The sequence below is a fragment of the Scyliorhinus torazame genome, chromosome 10 (assembly GCF_047496885.1).
Source record: "Scyliorhinus torazame isolate Kashiwa2021f chromosome 10, sScyTor2.1, whole genome shotgun sequence".
NCBI lineage: Eukaryota > Metazoa > Chordata > Chondrichthyes > Carcharhiniformes > Scyliorhinidae > Scyliorhinus > Scyliorhinus torazame.
Genome location: NC_092716.1, coordinates 165,666,604 through 165,687,809, shown reverse-complemented (window position 1 = coordinate 165,687,809; position 21,206 = coordinate 165,666,604). Strand labels below are relative to the sequence as shown.

General features: G+C 45.2%; 1 protein-coding gene across 1 annotated transcript in view; it reads left to right on the top strand.

The window, feature by feature from the left end:
- The window catches only part of pnpla2 (patatin-like phospholipase domain containing 2), a 124,898-nt gene that overhangs the window by 87,212 nt on the left and 16,480 nt on the right, over window positions 1-21,206 (top strand). The window contains exons 6-7 of the mRNA XM_072518907.1: window positions 9,190-9,348; window positions 17,538-17,670. Of these exons, the coding sequence (XP_072375008.1) occupies window positions 9,190-9,348; window positions 17,538-17,670 (292 nt within the window). The remainder of the gene's footprint in view (window positions 1-9,189; window positions 9,349-17,537; window positions 17,671-21,206) is intronic.

The window sequence follows — 21,206 nt, the reverse complement described above, 5'->3', positions numbered from 1 at the left end:
ACACAATAAACATCCCCCCACGACAGACCTTCAGTTGAGTCCAACTTTTCAGTCTGTATAAAGTTCCATGCCTCATCAGGCGTTTCAAAATAGTGGTGCTGATCTTGGAACGTGACCCACAATCACGCTGGCTGCAGCATCCCGAACTTCACCCCTTCCGATGGAGCACCACCTTAGCCCGGTTAAAACCAGCCCTCTTCTTAGCCATCTCTGCACTCCAGTCCTGGAAAATTCGGAGCTCCGTGTTCTCCCACCTGTTGCTCCGCCCTTTTTTTGGCCCATCTCAGGACACACACTCTGTCCATAAAGCGGTGGAACCTCACCACTACAGCCCTTGACGGCTCGTTGGCTTTAGGCCTCCTTGCCAGGACCCGATGAGCCCCATCCAGCTCCAGGGGCCTCGGGAAAGCTCCCGCGCCCATCAGCGAATTGAGCATCGTGCTCATATATGCCCCGGCATCGGGCCCCTCCACTCCTTCAGGGAGACCCAGAATCCGAAGATTCTTCCTCCTCGACCTATTCTCCAGGTCCTCAAATTTTTCCGCCCACCTCTTGTGCAGCGCCTCGTGCGCCTCCACCTTCACCGCCAGGCCAAAGATCTCATCCTCGTTCTCCGAGGCTTTTTGCCGCACCTCCCGGATCGCCGCCCCTTGGGCCTTCTGGGTCTCCACAAGCTTCTCAATCGCCGCCTTCATTGGCGCCAGCATTTCTGTCCTCAGCTCCGCAAAGCAGCATTTCAGAAACTCCTCCTGCGACCACTGCGCCCACGCTGCTTGGTCTCCACCCACCGCCATCTTGCTTTTCCTCCCTCGCACTTTCCGCTGCACCAGGATCACTTTTTTAACCGCTCCACTCCTGGTCCAATCCATATAGTGTCGGGGGAACCTTGCTGTCATCTTCCCACACTGGGAGCCATCAAAGAATTGCCGTTGGGGCCCCTCTGAAGAGCCCAAAAGTCCGTTCCCGGCGGGAGCTGCCGAATGTGCAACCTACCTAGGCATAGCCGCAACCGCGATAGCCATTTCTGATCATGCTCCGCACTGGGTGGACCATGAGTTGGGGGAGGAGAGGGACCAGCGCCCGCTGTGGCGCCTAGAGGTGGGGTTGCTGGCGGACGAGGTGGTGTGCGGGTGGGTCCTGGAGTGTATAGAGAGGTACCTGGAGGCTAATGATAATGGGGAGGTGCAAGTAGGGGTGGTCTGGGAGGCGCTGAAGGTGGTGGTCAGAGGAGAGCTGATCTCCATTAGGGCACACAAGGAGAGGGGGGGGGGGGGGGGAGGAGAGAGAGGGAGAGGTTGGTGGGGGAGATGGTGAGGATGGATAGGAGGTACGCGGAGGCCCAAGAGGAGGGATTGTTTAGGGAGCGGCGTAGCCTCCAGGCTGAGTTTCTATGAGGAACTGCCCCCACTGGAGGAGGGAGGGATGGGTCGCTCCCTGGACCAGCTGAGGTTTCCGAGGGTGGAGGAGGGGCAGGTGGTGGGCTTGGGGGCGCCGGTTGGGTTGGAGGAGTTGGTCAAAGGGATAGGGAACATGCAGGCGGAGGAGGCACCGGGGCTGGATGGGTTCCCGGTTGAATTTTACAAGAAGTATGCGGACCTGCTGGGCCCACTGTTGGTAAGGACCTTCAACGAGGCAAGGGAAGGGGGGGCTCTGCCCCCGACGATGTCTAGAGCGCTGATTTCCCTGATCCTGAAGCGGGACAAGGATCCCCTACAGTGTGGTTCATATAGGCCGATCTCACTCTTAAATGTAGATGCAAAGTTGCTGGCAAAGATTTTGGCCATGAGGTTAGAGGACTGTGTGCCGCAGGTCATACACGAGGATCAGACTGGGTTCGTGAAAGGGAGGCAGTTGAATACTAATGTACGGAGGCTCTTGAATGTTATAATGATGCTGGCAATGGAAGGGGAGGCGGAGGTATTGGCGGCGATGGATGTGGAGATGGCCTTTGATAGGGTGGAGTGGGGGTACCTGTGGGAGGTGTTGAAAAGGTTCGGGTTCGGGGAAGGGTTCGTCAGGTTGGTGAGGCTGCTATATGAGGCCCCGGTGGCGAGTGTGGCCACGAACAGAAGGAGGTCAGAGTATTTCCGGCTACACCGGGGGACGAGGCAGGGGTGTCCCCTGTCCCCCCTGCTCTTTGCGCTGGCGATTGAAGCCCTGGCCATGGCGTTGAGGGAGTCGAGGACTGGAGGGGGCTGGTGCAGGGTGGGGAGGAGCATCGGGTGTCACTCTATGCGGATGATTTGCTGCTATATGTGGCGGATCCGGTGGGGGGAATGCCGGAGGTGATGAGGATCCTTAGGGAGTTTGGAGATTTTTCCAGGTACAAGCTTAATATGGGGAAGAGCGAGTTGTTCGTAGTGCACCCAGGGGACCAGGAGAGGGGGATTGGTGAGCTCCTGCTAAAAAGGGCGGAGAGGAGTTTCAGGTACCTGGGGGTCCAGGTGGCCAGGAGCTGGGGGGCCTTACATAAGCTTAACTTCACGATGCTGGTGGAGCAGATGGAGGAGGAGTTTAAGAGGTGGGACGTGCTACCACTCTCCCTGGCGGGTAGGGTGCAGTCAGTTAAAATGACGGTGCTCCCGAGGGTTTTGTTCCTGTTCCAATGCCTCCCCATCCTGATCCCTAGGGCCTTCTTCAGGCGGGTTAACAGGAGCGTTATAGGGTTTGTGTGGGCGCAGAAGACCCCAAGGGTGAGAAGGGTGTTCCTGGAGCGGTGCAGGGATGGGGGCTGGTTGGCCCTGCCTAACCTCTGTGGGTATTATTGGGCCGCCAACGTGGCGATGGTGCGTAAGTGGGTGATGGAGGGGGATGAGGTGACATGGAAGAGGCTGGAGTAAGCGTCCTGTGTGGGCATGACCCTGGAGGCGCTGGTGACGGCGCCGCTGCCGCTTCCACCAATGAGGTATACCACGAGCCCGGTGGTGGCGGCTACCGTCAACATTTGGGGGCAATGGAGACATTACGGGGGGAGGTGGGGGCCTCGGTGTGGTCCCCGATTCGGGGGAACCACCGGTTTGTCCCAGGGAGGATGGATGGAGGGTTCCTGAGCTGGCACAGGGTAGGTATTAGAAGGATGGGGGACCTGTTTGTGGACGGGAAGTTCACGAGCCTGGGTGAGCTGGAGGAGAAGTTTGGGCTCCCCCCCCCCCCCCCCCCCCGGGGAACACCTTCAGATATATGCAGGTAAGGGCGTTTGTTCGGCGGCAGGTGGTGGGAGTTCCCACTGTTGCCGCCACGCAGGGTCCAGGACAGGGTGCTGTCGGGGGTGTGGGTATTAAGGGGAGGAGCTCGGCAACGTATCAGGTGATGCAGGAGGAGGAGGAGGCCTCAGTGGAGGAGCTAAAGGGTAAATGGGAGGAGGAGTTGGGTGAGGAGATTTGACGAGGGGATGTGGGCGGATGCCCTGGGAGGGAAAACTCTTCCTCCTCTTGCGCGAGACTCGGCCTCATACAGTTTAAGGTGCTGCATAGGGCTCACATGACCGGGGCAAGGATAAGTCGGTTCTTTGGGGGCGAGGGCAGGTGTGTTAGGTGCTCAGGGAGCCCAGCAAACCACACCCACATGTTCTGGGCTTGCCCAGCACTGGAGGACTTTTGGAAGGGTGTAGCGAGGATGGTGTCGAGGGTGGTAGGTTCCAGGGTCAAGCCGGGCTGGGGGCACGCAATATTTGGGGTGGCAGAGGAGCCGGGAGTGCAGGAGACGAAAGAGGCCGGAATTCTGGCCTTTGCGTCCCTGGTAGCCCGATGAAGGATTCTTCTTCAGTGGAACGATGCGAGGCCCCCAAGCGTGGAAACCTGGATCAGCAATATGGCGGGGTTTATTAAATTGGAGAGGGTGAAATTTGCCTTAAGGGGATCGGTGCAAGGGTTCTTCAGGCAGTGGCAACCGTTCCTAGACTTCCTGGCAGAACGTTAGAAGAAGGTCAGCAGCGGTTGGTTTGTTTTTCTTGAGTAGGCGTATATATTTGCCTTTGTGTTGATGAAGGCTGTTAATTTATTATTTATGTGTATGGGGGGGGGGGGGGGTTCTTTCTGTATTTTGTTGTTGATATTTTGTGAAAATTTAAATAAATTATTTCAAAAAAAAATTTCTGGGGAGTGGCTATACTCACTGGGCTATTAGTGTGTGGGGTGGATGGGGCTCCATATATTACAGTTTTTTATAATCCACGTTGAGTTTAAAAAAAAAAATGCTCCTAATATTTCTTGACGCCAATGTCTCTGCCTATTCTAACAAAATTGATTTCGCTTTCTAAACATGCTAGTTTTTGTTTTGCCCCGTCTGGTTGGGTTGAAATTAGAAATATCAGGACAGCCCATTTATTTTTCCTACCCCTAACCTTGATGTTTCTATTCAACCTTTGTCAGGTTGTGGTTAGTTATTCATATAGATGCAATGGTGAGGGACTTCCACATAAACACTCAACAAATACAAATAGCTGTTACTTCAGCCTTGCTAAAATTTGAAAAGGCATCTGATATTGATGAATTGTACATCACAGAATTTACAATGCAGAAGGAGGCCATTCGGCCCATCGATTATGCACAGGCCCTTGGAAAGAGCACCCTACCTAAACCCACACCTCCACCCTATCCCCACACTTCCACCTTATCCCCGTAACCCCACTTTACCTTTTATTTTTGGACACTAAGGGCAATTGAGCACAGCCAATCCACCTAACCTGCACATCTTTGGACTTGTGGGAGGAAACTGGAGCACCCGGAGGAAACCCACGCAGACAGGGGAGAACGTGCAGGCTCCACAGACAGTGACCCAAGCCGGGAATCAAACCTGGGACCCTGGAGCTGTGAAGCCATTGTGCTAACCACTATGCTACCGTGCTGCCTATACTATAGTAAAATACTATTTTCCATGTGAGAAAATATCTGCCAATCTTTTCCCTCCCAAGCAAGATCCACTGACCAAATGCCATGGCTTAAATTACTCATATACTGTATCCTGAAATTTACATTTGAATAAATCAATACTCCCTGCTTCTATGAGCTCCCACGGGGAATCTGCTCCATAGACTAACCACTCGCACTCAAAATACATTTCCACAGATTCATTTTGAGATCACTTCCTTTCAAGATATAATAATAACAATAATCGCTTATTGTCACAAGTAGGCTTCAATGAAGTTACTGTGAAAAGCCCCGAGTCGCCGCATTCCGGCGTCTGTTCGGGGAGGCCAGTATGGGAATTGAACCCGCACTGCTGGCATTGTCCTGCATTGCAAGCCAGCTATTTAGCCCACTGTGCTAAACCAGATTAGGCCGTGTCCTCCGGTTCCATTGTTTTGGACAAAATTAAATAGCTCATAGCACTGTGTTCTTGTAGTTTGTGGCATCATCTGAATCTACTTGTAGATCCATCAGGATTTCTGGTCCTCGGACCCCAGATGCTGCAGCAGGACAACTTCTAATCAATCCCATTCCACCTATATGCCGACTTGACCGTATGCCTTTGCTCAACTTGTGTTTATTATGTTTCCCAGTTGGTTCCAGTTTGAGCTCACTCCATAAGCCTTTTCTTTATTTCCAATAAGAACTGTCCAGCACTTCCAAATGAAAGCCCTCACTCACCCACTTTGTGGCTTTTAAGCATAAAATAATGCGCGGTGGTCTGCCCCTGCAAGCAATAAATGCTTTTGTAGTTACCAAATCTCTATATCATTTCTCTTTTGGCCACACCATTCACATTTTATATTGGACAAGTCTCCCAAACAAGTTATTCCTGGAAGCACAAGGTGTTAAATGAATACAAATACAAGACCTTGAAAACAGTTCATGGTTAACCGCAAACTAGTCAGTAGAAACCTATTCTTGCGGAGCTTGGGATGAACACTTTTGAGACAGATAATAGTCTCCTTTTAATCTTTGCAGGTCTTCCATAGACATAACCAAAAGAACACACACTGTGGTCCTGCATTTTCAGGGCTAGCTGAAACTGCTGATGCGCACACTGTATGCATTTATTTTCTTATAGTCACAAGATACGTTGAAGGTCAACCTGATATAGAGATAACTGTTTCTTTATTCTCTCATGGGATGTGGGTGTCACCGGCAAGGCCAGCATTTGATGCGCATCCCTAATTGCTTTGAACTGACTGGCTTGCTGGGCTATTTCAGAGGGCTGAGATAACTGCAGGGTAAGGCTGACAGATTTCAGGGCAGCACGGTGGCGCAGTGGGTTAGCCCTGTTGCCTCACGGCGCCGAGGTCCCAGGTTCGATCCCGGCTCTGGATCATTGTCCGTGTGGAGTTTGCACATTCTCCCCGTGTTTGCGTGAGTCTCGCCCCCACAACCCAAAGATGTGCAGGCTAGGTGGACTGGTCACGCTAAATTGCTCCTTAATTGAAAAGATGAAATGTATACTCTAAATTTATTTTTTTTAAAGGTGGGAAAAAAGGCTGACAGATTTCCTCCCCAAAAGGGGATTAGTGAGCCAGATGGGTTTTTAATCAACAATTAATTACCGAAAATAGCTTTATTTTCCAGATTTATTACTTGAATTTTATTTCACAAGCTGCCGTGGAGAGATTTAAACCGGTGTTCGCAGAGCGCTAGTTTGGACCTCTGGATTACTAATCCAGTGACATTGCCACTGCACCACCATTTCCCCTACATTGACAATAATCTTCACATTGAAAATAGGTTCAGTAGGAGGCCGTTCGGGCCTTCGCGTCTGCTCTGCTATTCATTATGATCATGGCTGATCATCCAACTCAATAGCCTGATCCCCCCCCCCCCCATATCCTCTGATCCCTTTGCCCCACGTGCTATACCTAACTGCTTCTTGAAAACATACAATGTTTTGGCCTCAACTACTTTCTGTGGTAGCGAATTTCACAGGCCGACCACGACCTATATACATATAGAGATGATGAAAAGAGAAATGTAAGTGCTTAGAGTCTTCCAAATTTGCTTTATTATCACCAATTGAAGCATTCTGGACCACACTAAAGTACCTTCCCTTAATAAATTTCTATTTGTATTTTCATTCTTTGCAGGTTTTGCAATGAAAATGCTTTTATTTTGAGAATACTTCACCTTTTTAAAGGGGTATAGCAGATGAGTTTATCCTGTGCATTAGATATAAGAGACTAATTTGAGTGTAATGTTTTAAATTTTAACTTTAAACCAAGGTCCCCTACCTCCTCTTCCACACCTACTTTAGCCAATCTGATGTTGAAGCTCATATTTCTGCCTTTTGGTGCCGCGAGATCCAATTTGTACTAAGACTGTCTGTCCAAACCCAGCTTCCTTTCTCTACTCTTTGTAAATTTCAGTATGTCCATAACGCTGCTGCCTGTATCATGTCTGGCACCAAATTCTCTTCACCAATCATTTCTATTCTCTCAGTGGTTCACTATGCCTCTAATATAAAATTCCCATTCCATGTTTAGATTCATTACTATTCACATGGTCTCCTCCAGCCCTACGAATCATTCCCATTACACTCTTTTTCCCTGACTTTGGCTTCTTGTGTGAATTTCCCCTATTTTCACCTCTCCATCGGTGGCTGCACTTTCATCTCTCTGGGGCCCCATGCTTCTGTAAGGTCATTCCTATACTCGACTTCACTAAGCTTCTCTTTAAAATTCACTTTTTAAAAACTTCACCACTGACTATGATTTTGGACACCCCTCCTAATACTTTGTGTCAGTGCCTATTTTTCCTTTTACCTCCTTAAATTCCCTTCAGATGTCCTTCTACGTGTGATGAATGTAGGAATTTCAGATATATTCTATTATATGTATTTGGTGCAGTAAGGGTTAAAAGCCTGCGTTAGTGTGTGTATGACAGCTGCAGTACTGTTTTTAAAGAATCCTGTTTTGCAAGACAGCTGGGCTTTTTGGGAACCAGAGATGCAATTAAAGCATCGTAAAAGTTTGGGCGAATGTATTTTTATTGATGGTACGCGGGTTCCTATGGAGTCGTTCGTTAGAGACATTGGACAGAATTCTCTGGCGTTTGAGATTCTCTTTTCCCGCCGGCAGCGCACCCCCGCCCACGGGTTTCTAGGCGGTGTGAGGTGGCATCAATGGAGAGTTCATTGACAAGCAGCGGGAAGAGAGAATCACACCACCAAGAAACACTCAGCTGGGGGACTGGAGAATCCAGCCCATTGTGTTCAGTTAGTAAGATGATGTAGATAACGGAAGCAGTCAGGTGTTAAGGGTTTAGTTTTAGTTTGGAGCTGTAAGTCAAGTATGAAAGCAGTTTCTGAAGATTCAGTTAACGATCCTGCATTGTACTGACAGGGTCAAGTCCTTTTCTTTAAAACAGTCTCATGAGTTTTCTCTTTTCCAAAGTGGACTATCAAGACAATGTGTACTGCAAAGATTCCGGAGTGCTGACTGTATTTAAAAGTGGAATGGAATCTGAGATGGTTTTGTTGTTTGAGTGAAAGTAACAATAGCAATTAATGGGTTATGCATCACTGTATTGATTAGCATTATTTTGGGGGTAATTGTACGCTATTTTCTTGTGTGAAGTTAAAGATATTGTAATAATGTGTTAGTAGTGTCCATGTAGAGTTTGCACATTCTCTCTCTGTCTGCGTGGATCTCGCCCCCACAACCCAAAGATGTACAGGGTAGGTGACTTGGCCGTGCTAAATTGCCCCTTAATTGGAAAAAAACAATTGGGGACTTTACATTTATTTAAATGAAGTACTGTGTTAGTATTTGTGCGTGGAGTCATTCCTGGAGCAAAGTATCCTTTCCTCATAGTCTTACAAAATTAATTAAAATATTGGGGCTTCTGGCCAGTATCCTAGTCACTGTTGGGGTCTAGTCCAGGGTCACAATAGATGTCAAAGGCACTGTATAAATGCAAAAGCCACATAGAGGGTAGATGAGTCATCTCAATCAAGGTGTGTGCTCACTGAGTATTAGACACAAACTACACCCCAGATATTTCCGCACAGGATTCATTTGAAAGTTGGAATTTGCTTATGGGAGCAGCTTTCCGAGCTGAGTTTCAGAAATGGTTTCTGGTGTGATCCCAAATTGCCATGCTGCTTTCCTGTAATTCTTCCACACTGGGTTTACCTACATTTATATAAGCAGTTTGATAAAACAGTAATTAGGATTTGTTTCTTTCAACCCAAAGAACATATTTTTCCACACGAGAATAATAATAACTAACAATATTTTTTCTTCTTTTCCCAACAATGCAGCTCTGTTAAATCAATCACGACCTTTGCCCAACCCTTCCCAGCCAGCTTCAAACCAATGTGATGAGGAAGTGGTCGAAGGCGATCAAATGGAAGTGTTAGACAGGGTCAATAAGAATGATGACCAGATCCTGGCACATCTGTCACCACGACTTCACCAAGGTGAGCAAAGTTCACCAATGATACAATTGAAATAGGCTTGAGTTCAAAGGCCTACTTCTGTTCCTAAAGATTAGTCATCGCTCCATGTTAAGGTCACTTACAGCCTGATAGCTCAAAGGGGTAAATATCTGGAACTTTTCTGTTCTGTATGATTCAGCTACTTTGGTTAAATTCACTGATGGGCAAAACTGGGTATTGTCAATGTGTGTGGAACCTGATCCCATGTCTGTGTGTGATGTTTCTAAGGTATGGTAGGTAGATGAGGAAGGGGGTGTGATGGGCAAGGATAATGGTGAACTTAGAGTGCAAGAATGTGAAGAGATGCACCAGTTACAATTTGATACGTAACTGTTGGGACCAAGTACAGGTAGTCTAATTGAGCTGGACAACAGAAGTAATTTGTTGGAGTGCGCAATTGCGATAAAGGCTAAGGAGGAATAGTGCACCACAGTCACACAAGATGTAATTTCTGATGATGGTTAGAGCCATGTCAGTGTTGCGGCAGTGAGTGAAACCTGATTGAAGCGATTCAAACTTGGAGTTACAGATAAGATTGGATTTGGGAGCCAGCATCACGTTCAAGTATTGAGGTGAGAAAAGGCAAGTTGGTGATGGGGCAAGGACAATGTGGTCAATGTTAGATATTTGGTGGAGAGAGGAAGAGGACTACTTGCTGATATAATTGTACTATAATAGCCATGCAAAAGCAGCTCACTATGACTCCACTATTCGTTCTAGAAAATAAGGGGGCGTCCAATTAAGACAGAGATGAGGAGGCATTTTTGAATTGGGTTTGTTTATTGTCATGTGTACCGAGGTACAGTGAAAGTATTTTTCTGTGAGCAGCTCAACAAATCATTAAGTACATGGGAAGAAAAGGGAAGAAAAGAAAATACATAATAGGGCAACACAAGGTATACAATATAACTACATAAGCATTGGCATCGGATGAAGCATACAGGGTGTAGTGTGAATGAGGTCAGTCCATAAGAAGGTCATTTAGGAGTCTGGTAACAATGAAGAAGAAGCTGTTTTTGAGTCTGTACGTGCGTGTTCTCAGACTTCTGTATCCCCTGCCCGATGGAAGAAGTTGGAAGAGTGAGTAAGCCAGGTTGGAGGGATCTTTGATTATACTGCCCGCTTTCCCAGGCAGCGGGAGGTGTAGATGGAGTCAGTGGATGGGAGGCAGGTTTGTGTGATGGACTGGGCGGTGTTCACGACTCTCTGAAGTTTCTTGCGGTCCTGGGCTGAGCAGTTGCCATACCAGGCTGTGATGCAGCCCGATAGGATGCTTTCTATGGTGCATCTGTAAAAGTTGGTAAGGGTTAATGTGGACATGCCAAATGTTCTTAGTTTCGTGAGGAAGTATAGGTGCTGTTGTGCTTTCTTGGTAGTAGCATCGACATGGGTGGACCAGGACAGATTTTTTCTTTCAGGGTCGTGAATTTTTGGAATTCTCTTCCTCAAAAGACAGTGGAAGCAGAGTCTTTGAATATTTTTAAGGTAAATAGATTCTTGAGAAGCAAGAAAGTGAAAGATTATCGAAGATAGGGGTGAATGTGGAGCTGAGACCACAATCTGATGTTATTGAATGGTGGAGCAGGCTTGAAGGGCCGAATGGCCTACTCTTGCTTCTAAGTTATATATTTGTCATATTTGACAAACTTGGGACTATTTTTGAGGATGTTACTAATAAAATTGATAAAAGAGAGTCAATGAACGAGGTATATTTTGATTATCAGAAGACTCCGGATAACGTCCCCCACAGCAGGTTGAAAAGCAAAATAAAAACACAAGCGATAGGTGAGAATATACTGGCACGAATTAAGGATTGGCTAACAGGCAGAAAACAGAGAGTCGGAATAAACAGGTCATTCTCACATTGGTAGGCTGTGGCTAGTGGGGTACCACAAGGATCAGTACTTGGGCCCCAGCTGTTCACAATATATATCAATGGGAGGGATTCAGCCACCGCATTGCGCCCCTGTGGAGCCAGGTGCAAAGGATGAACCCTGGGAGAGCCCCAAATTGGTCTTCGCGTCGAGTCGATTGCGAGTCATCCGATCACTCCTCTGAGGGGGGCGTGCACCGACTAATTATATTTAAATGAGCCATTGGGCCTATTTAAATATCCCGATGCTGCGTTCACCCGCCGCCTGGAATGGCAATGACTGCAAAGCCTCAACCAGGCGCCAATTAGTACTGGTCTGCACAAGCGTAGACCAAATGTGATCGGGATGCGAGGGGGGGGACTCGGAGACCATTAGAGTACTGCGGGTGGTCGAGGACAGGGCATGCCACCCAGGCAGTGCCAACCTGGCTGCATAAAGGTTGAGGGACGGGTAGAGGAGTGATTCCTGAAAGGGGGTGGAGATTCTTGCAGCCTTTCAAAATGCTGCCCTGATCTCTGAGGAGCCGATCTCGCCGGCATGTTCAGCTCACCAATGCCGGAAAATTTCAAGGTGTGGCTTCAGCGGGGAGAAACTCTCCAGAGCCCAAAAGAACGGCTAAGTGCCATTGAATAACGGTCTCTATCTTGACATGGTAGGTACCGTGAAACATACTGCCAAATATATACAGAATCACACTTTGAAAAATTTCTGGTGAATCGTGCCCAATGATTTGGTTATTGGAACCAAATGTAATATTTCCAAATTTGCAGGTGATACAAAGCTAGGTGGGAATGTGTGCTGTGAGGAAGAGTAAAGCAGCTACAGGAGGATTTGGACAGACTTCGTGAGTGGGTATGAACATGGCAGTTGGAATATTATTCAGAAAAATTTGAGATAATCCACTTTGGTAGAAGGAACAGATATGCAGAGTATTTCCTAATTGATAAGAAATTAGAAAATGTATATGTCCTTGTCCTTTTCCTTGTCAATAAGTCACTTAAACCCATCGTCCCCCTCTGTAACAAGTATACCGTTTTGGATACTGTTGGGGGAGATGGCCTATCAGAGGATAACAGCAGCAGGCAGAGCAGTGGCACCACGGCTGGCTCTGTTGTTAAGCAGGGAGGGACAAAGAGCAATAGTTATAGGGGACTCGAAAGTTTGGGGTATGGATAGGCACTTCTGTGGACGTGAAAGAGACTCCAGGATGGTATGTTGCTTCCCTGGCGCCAGCATCCAGGACGTCTCTGAATGGGCAGAAAGCACTCTGAAGGGAGAGGGTGAACAGCCAGATGTCATGGTACACATTGGTGCTAACGACATAGGTAGGAAGAGTGATGAGGTCTTGCAGCAGCAGTTTAAGGAGTTAGGTAGAAAGTTTAAAAATCATGTCCTCTAGGGTTGTAATCTCAAGATTACTCCCTGTGCCACGTGCCAGTGAGGTGAGAAATAGGAAGATAGTACAGCTCAACATGTGGCTAAACAGCTGGTGTATGAGGGAGGGTTTCAGATATCTGGACCATTGGGATCTCTTCAGGGTCAAGTGGGACCTGTACAAGAAGGACTGGTTGCATCTAAACTGGAGTTACATAAATATTCTACCCGGGAGGTTTGCTAGTGTCACTCGGGAGGATTTAAATTAGTTTGGCAGGGGGTTGGGAACCAAAGCAAAGGTGAATTAACTGAAGGGGAATTAGAGAGTAAGGCCAGTAAGACTCAGAGGAAGAGCAGGCAGGGTGTGGTTACTGATCAAAGAGAGTCTGGTAGACTGCATTTTTTTCAATGTGTGAAGTGTAACAGGTAAGGCAGATGAACCTAGAGCTTGGAACCATGATGTTGTTGCCATTACAGAGACTTGGTTAAGGGAAGGACAGGATTGGCAGCTAAACTTTTCAGGATATAGATATTTCAGATAGGATAGAGGGGGATGTAAAAGGGGTGGGGGAGTTGCACTACTGGTTAAGGAGAATATCACAGCTGTACTGCAGGGGAACACTCCGAGGGGATATGGGTAAAGCTCAGGAATAGGAAGGGTGTAATCACAATATTGGGAGTTTACTATAAGCCTCCCAACAGCCAGCGGGAGATAGAGGAACAGATATGTAGGCAGATTTTGGCAAGGTGTAAAAGTAACAGGGTTTTTGTGGGAGGTGATTTTAACTTCTCCTATATTGTCTGGGATTCACTTAGTGCTAGAGGTCTGGATGGGGCAGAGTTTGTAAGGAGAGTCCAGGAGGGTTTCTTAAAACAGTATGTAGATAGTCCAACTAGAGAAGGTGTCGAACTAGACCTGGTATTGGAGAATGAGCCCAGCCAGGTGATCAACGTTTCAGTAGGGGAGTATTTCGGGAATAGTGAACACACTTTAGTAAGCTTTAAGGTACTGATGGATAAAGATAAGTGTAGTCCTCAAGTGAAGGTGCTAAATTGGGGGAAGGCTAACTACAACAATATTAAGCAGGAACTGAAGAATGTAGATTGGAGGCAGATGTTTGAGGGTAAATCAACATCTAGCATGTGGGAGGCTTTCAAGTGTATTTTCAAGGAATTCAGGACCGGCATGTTCCTGTAAGGATGAAGGATAAATATGGCAAGTTTCGGGAACCTTGGATAATGAGAGATATTGTGAGCCAATTCAAAAAGAAAAAGGAAGCATTTGTCAAGGCTAGGAGGCTGGCTACACACGAAGCAAGTGTGGAATACAAGGAAAGTAGAAAGAAACCTTTTTAAAAAATTTAGAGTACCCAATTCATTTCAATGTGAGGTAATGCATTTTGGAAGGTCTAATACAGATGGGAAATAGACAGTAAAGGCAGAACCCTTAAGAATATTGATAGATAGAGGGACCTGGATGTACAGGTACACAGGTCACTGCAAGTGGCAATGCAGGTGGAGAAGGTAGTCAAGAAGGCATACAGCGGGCAGCACGGTGGATCAGTGGTTAGTGCTGCTGCCGCACGGCACCGAGGACCTAGGTTCCATCCTCGCTCTGGGTCACTGCCTGTGTGGAGTTTGCACATACTCCCCGTGTTTGCGTGGGTTTCGCCCCCACAACCCAAAAGATGTGCAGGGTAGGTGAATTGGCCATGCTAAATTGCCCCTTAATCGGAAAAAATTAATTGGGTACTCTAAATTTATTTTAAAAAAAGAAGGCACACAGCATGCTTGCCTTCATCAGCCGGGGCATTGAGTTTAAAAATTGGCAAGTCATGTTGCTGCTTTATAGAAACTTAGTTAGGCTGCACTTGGAATATCGTGTTCATCCCTGGTCGCCACACTCCCAAAAGGATGTGGAGGCTTTGGAGAGGGTACAGAAAAAAATTACCAGGATGGTGCCTGGTATGGAGGGCATTAGCAACGAGGAAAGGTGGGAGAAACTTGGTTTGTTCTCACTGAAATGAGAGAGGTTGAGGGGCGACCTGATAGAAGTCTACAAGATTATGGGGGGCATGTACCGAGTGGATAGTCGGAAGCTTTTTCCCAGGGTGGAAGAGTCAATTACCAGGGAGCATAGGTTTAAGGTGCGAGCGGCAAGGTTTAAAGGAGATGTACGAGGCAAGTTTTTTTACACAGACGGTGGTGGGAGCCTGGAACTCGATGCCGGGAGAGGTCGTGGAAGATACGATAGTAACTTTTAAGGGGCGTCTTGACAAATACAGGAATAGGATGGGAATAGAGGGATTTGGTTCCCGGAAGGGTAGCGGGTTTTAGTTCAGCTGGCAGCATGGTCGGTGCAGGTTTGGAAGGTCAAAGGACCTGTTCCTGTGTTGTCATTTTCCTTGTTCTTTGTTCTTTGTTCTAAACAGGTACAACAAGCTATAAGAAGGCTAATGGAATGTTAGCATTTATCTCAAGAGGATTTGAGTATGACAGTAGTGAAGTCTTGCTTCAATTGTATAAAAGCTTGGTTCGATGCACCTGGAGCACTGTGTGCAATTTGGTCCCCTTACCCCAGAAAGGATATGATTGCTATAGAGGGGGTGCAATAAAGATTCAACAGACTTGTTCCAGGGATGGCGGAACTGTCTTATGAAGAGAGATTGGGCAAACTGGGCCTGTATCTCTAGAGTTTTGAAGAATGAGAGGTGATCTCATTAAAAGGTACCAAATGCTTAAAGGAATAGACCGGGTAGATAGAGGTAAAATGTTTCCCTTGGCTGGGGAGTCGAGAACCAGGGGCACAATTTCAAAATAAGTGACGTGCCACTTAGGACCGAGATGAGGAGAAATTTCTTTCCGCCAAAGGGTGTGAATCTTTGGAATTCTCTACCCCAGAAGGCTATGGAAGCTCAGTCATTGTGCATGTTTAAGGTAGAAATTGATGGATTTCTGATTAACAATAATGTAAAGGGTTATGGGAATAGTGGATGTAAAAGGCATTGAAGTGGCTGATCAGCCATGATAATATTAAATGGCGGAGCAGGTTTGATGGGCTGAATGGCCTACTCCTGTTCCTATCAACAGGTCCAGGCAATGTGTAGTTGAGGGGGTCAGCTGACCCGACTGTCTGCCCCTCTGCAATGGCTATGTTCAGGTCCGGGTGGCACATAGTGTCTGCTTGTACGCTTGAGGCTTTTGAGACCTGTAGGCTTTGCGGGGGTCAAGGTGTATCATCACCCTTGTAAGTCACATTTTGGTTTAATTGATTAAGTTTCCTTTCATGTTTTTGTTTTAGTTGCAGTACCTCACCAGGTGCTGTCACCCACTCAATTTTTAAAAAAATTGTCCATAGGATGTGGGCGTTGCTGGGTGGACATTTGCCCATCCCTGAGGGTAATTAAGAGTCAACCACATTGCTGTCGATCTGGAGTCACATGTAGGCCAGACCAGGAAAGACCAACAGATTTCCTTCCCTAAAGGACTTCAGTGAACCAGATGAGTTTTTACGATAATCGACAATGGTTTCATTTACTGACTTTTGTTTAATTTATTGATTTTCTTTTTGTTCTACTAAAATAATGAGTCTAAAATATTATAACCTCTAGCCACTCGAGGATAATTAAATGAGGTTCCTGTTCTAATGCGGTTTAATACTCTGCTAAGCAGTTTTTGCTCAGTGGGCTTTCAGGAAGGTCCATATATTATAAAGCGATCATGATTCAAGTTTGAATTTAAGAAAAATCTCTCTCCTAATATTTGCCGATGCTGATGAACTGTATAAAAATAAATCTAATTTTGTGAACTTGCCACATTTTTTTAAACTCCCTTTCATTGGCTCAGATGTGAATTTCTGTGTTCTCTTGTTAGGATGGTAGAAATGCAATCGTCCAGGCAGCCCAGTTTATTTTATTTTCCCAATTTTGATGACCCTATTGGACCAGCTTTGGTCAGGTTGTGGTTATTTATCGAGAATTGGGAGCTGCACTCGCGAGCCGATCACCCACCCATTAAAGAAAATGCACCCATCCAATGATGATTTTCTATCCATGAATAGTCAATAGGCCAAATGACCATCTTCTGCACAGTAGGAATTCTATGGTTCTATGTATTTAAAAAAAATAAATTTAGAGTACGCAGTTCTTTTTTTACCAATTAAGGGGCAATTTAGCTTGGCCAATCCACCTACCCTGCACATCTTTTTGGGTTGTGGGGGTGAGACCCACGCAGACACGGGGAGAATGTGCAAACTCCACACGGACAGTGACCCAAGGCCGGGATTGAACCCGGGTCCTCAGCGCCATGAGGCAGCAGTGCTAACTGCTGCCCACTATGGCTCTATGCTAACCAGCTTTCTCTCACTCTCTGATGGAACTGTGAGTTATGCTACTGAGCTTCCTCCCACAATGTAAATGTCTGAAATTATTGACGGCATTATGTTAGTTCTGGATAATGGAGTACTTTCCCATTTTCTTTTACCTCCGTGTTGGCATCTGGAATAACACTGATGGCATTACAAATCCTTCTGTTGTTACTCAAAAATAAGCGCAGCTTCAGAAGCTTTAATTTCCAGCTTCAGAAGAATTATTATTTTCAGTTTCTTACACCAGTCAACCTGCGACTCTTTGATTGTGAATTTCCTCCAAAATGCGAACAGAATTGTATTTTCTGTTCACCATCAACCGGATGGAAAACGGTCAGATTCCATTCGATCCAGAATCCTGGAACCATCCTTCTGTTCTGACATAGGTTCCCTGAAGTTGCCCTAGCCTTCTGTGGTAAGCAGTATCTTCAACATCCTGGGCCTTTCTTCTGACACCACATTCCCTCCCCCACAAAAACAATCTATGCACTTGTTTGTGTTAACATGTTTTCATTGGCAGTTGATTTGATTTTCTGTAATTGTGTTTTTTTATTCAGCACTGATTGAAGCCTGTGCTGAAAAAAGAGGTTTCCATGCAGTCTTTTCAAACACACTTCCAGTCCGCCTAGCTTCCGCCATGATGCTTCCGTACACCTTGCCCCTGGAATCCGCAGTCTCATTCACCATTAAGTAAGTTTGCACTTTCTGTTGTTCCATTTTGGGAATATTTTCCTTCGTTTTGGGCCAACAGTAGCTAATCAGTTGATGCCTGAGTTTGACTGCCTGTCTCGGCTATTATCAACGCAGCCTCTAGGTGGAGCAACCTCAGGATAACTTTGAGGTTTAGCTCACGGGAAAGGAGAAAGTCAAAGAGCTATTTCCCTAATCCTGTGCTCCCAGTCGAGAACCCCATTCACAGGGAGCAAGGCTGAGACAAATAGAGTGTAATCTCATAGCCACACCTCTGGCCCCTGCTTCTTTCAACACTGACTTCTCCAGTGGAGTATGAGATTGTAGAATTAGAGCTAGCAAATCTAAGCTTGCACAGTGCTGCCTGCCACTGTAGCTGCCAAAAGCTATCAGAACAATTCAAGGCATGGGGCTACCTGTCCAGGGGGAGAAATGGAGACAAGTAGACATTTGCTTCTAATGTTTACTTTGGGGTTTAGAATTCATCTTTCAATATTGGAACCAGGGACGGATCTACTATGAAACTAATGAAGCTTAAGCTTCAGGGCCCCTAATCCCGGAGGTGCCCCAGAAGCGACTTTAGTCCACATTGCTTAAAGATTTTGTGTCTACTGTATGAGAAGGGGTTTTAAAAAAAAATTAATATTCATAATATAGTGTAATTCAATACAAAATAATAGTTAAAATAAAAATTAAACGGTTATTAAAGTATCATGTAGGCTAGCCGTAAACAAAAAAATGTTCAAATTAAGGATGTTTCATTCTAAATATATTTAATATAAAATAATTATAAATAATTTAAAACACTTAACATTTATGACAGAAATACAAACAGTAGGTGATGTGTCGTAACAAAAAAGGGGAGCCGTTGACAAGGCAATCACAATGCTAACATGAATTTTCAACGTGATAGCACTCGTGATAGCGATCTAGACAAGAATTTTTTTCAATAAAGTGTTCATAAGGATGAATTACCCCTATGAGAAAAACCATACAGTACTATTTTGAAGGACTGAAAAGAGTTGTAGCTCTTATAAAGTTTTTAAGTGAAAGAGAATTTGGCATTTAGAGGTCATGAGGAGAAGTGGGGCTCACCAAATAATGGAAACTTCATGGGGGCCATTGAACTTATTGCAGAGTTCGACCCATTTTTACATGAAAATCTCGAGAAATGTAAAAATGAAAAAGTAAATGCTACTTACCTATCCAAACCCGTGTATGAAGAATTGATAGAAATCATGGGAAAACATGTGCAAGATGAAATTGTGAATCAAATCAACAACCTAGACACCAAATACTACTCTATTATTGTTGACTTTACGCCTGACCTGGCACATGTTGACCAGCTGGTAATTGTGGTTCGATACTGCTGTAATGGAAAACCCTGTGAGAGATTTTTAAACATTTTTACTGCTAGAAAACCATTCATCCACGACCTTGTTCAACAAAATACAACAAGTCCTGGGAGAACATAAGTTTTCACTTGAAAATATCCGTGGTCAGTCCTACGATAATGCATCTAACATGAAGGGCTCGGAGAAAGGGCTGCAAGCACTCTTTAAAAACATTAACAGGTACACAGACTACATGCAGCCGATTCACTTAATCTTGTTGGAGAAAAGGCAGTGTCTACTGTACCTGAAGTTGTTGACTATTTTAGCATTTTGCAGGAGCTGTATGTTTTCTTTTCTGGATCTCCATGAAGATGGGGGATTTTAAACACACAGGGCAATCTACATTTTTCTCTCAAGAGCTTAAGTGCAACTAGATGGTCTGCACACTATGAAGCAGTCCGGGCAATTAAAAATGGATATATGGGTATTTACAAACTCTCAAACATATTTTTGAAGACTCAGAAGAGAAGACTGAATGTAAACGAGATGCAAAGAATTTATACCACAAGTTGGTAAAGCTGGAATATGCTATTTTACAGTCGTTTGGGAAGAAGTGCTGGAGCATTTCAACAAAACAAGTAAGAAACTCCAAACCCCTGGTTTTGATGTATTTGAAGATTATCTTCTGCTATCATCTATACTTTCGTTTGTTAAAGAACTCAGAGAAAATTCAGCCGATAGGATTTGCACACTATGAATCAGAAGCAAAAGGTTTGTGTGAAGATATCACCGCAAGTTATTCTGATGCTTCCAAACGCATTGTTACAAGGACATTTTCAGATGAACAAGTGGTATTGCTTCTTTGAGAGGAGCTGACAAATTTAGGATAGAAGTTCTATATCAACTCTATGACTGCTTGATAATCCAGTTATGCAAGAGGATTGACCCATATGAGCAGATTGCGAAAAGGTTCAAGTTCCTCTCCGAATTGGTGAACAATTCTGAAATTGATGAGGACTAGGTTATAATATCGTATGGGTTATAATATCGTATTACAAAGATGATATTGACCACAAATTAGTAAATGAGTGTTATCAGTTCAAAGAATATTTGCACCTTAGGAAATCCCAGAAGACAGAAGAAAACACGCCATCTAAAATGCAATGCGCAAAAGTTCTTCTGCTTATTTGTGAGCAACACCTAATTGAAGTGTTCCCCAATATTACTACTGCGCTTAAGCTGTACTTGACAATGCCTATCACGAGTTGTGAAGCAGAAAGGAATTTTTCAAAGCTATCCTTTCTAAAGAACAAATTTTGGTCCACCATGACTGAAGAACGCTTAAATTCTTTATGCATATTGTCTCTAGAAAATGACATTGCAAGGAAGCTCTCATATGACAAAACTGTACGTGAATATATTGCTAGAAAAAACTGAAAAAAGAGTATTTTGTAAAATATGCTTCATGTAGTATGTCTTCTCATAGGTGTTTAAAATAAAAGATTATATTGACTGTGGTCTTTTCTATGTTTTATTTCATCATTCCATGATGCACCCTGCATGTATATAATGTTTCCCTAATTTTCATCCCCCCATAACTCGAAAACTATAAGGCATAGGAAATTTCTATTCACACCAGTGACTTTGACATGTGAGATAATCCAGTACAGCAATTTTAATCAAAATCTGAGATGTAGTGGTTACATTTTTAAAATATTTGTGGTGATCTGTCGTGGAACAACCCCATTGAAGAAGATAACAGTGGTTACCCAGACATCGTTGCTGGTTGCGAAGGGGCCCCCATAACAGTTCCAGCTTCAGGGCCCCAAAAATGTAGGTCCGCCACTGATTGGAATTAATCATGTTTTTCAATTAGCTTCAGTGCTGTATGATTAGACTATTTTTTCAGTGTTGCAGTGCATCAGTTGATAATTAAAATAAAAAATAGTTGGCTCAGGGAGCCTGGAATTCCGTGGCGTTGCTAACAGTCCAAGAGATAAGCCGGATTTGTGGTTTCTTTCGCTTGAAAAGGGAGGAATGGATAACCAGAATGCTTTTAATTGCATTTGATGGAGCTGGGTTGGTCAGTTGGCGAGATGGCAAGGCTGTGGTTCAGAAATAAGCCAACAGCGTGGATTGGATTCCTACTCTGGCTATGGTTGACTTGTGACCTACCTCCTCGCCCTACCCCTGAGAGTGGGA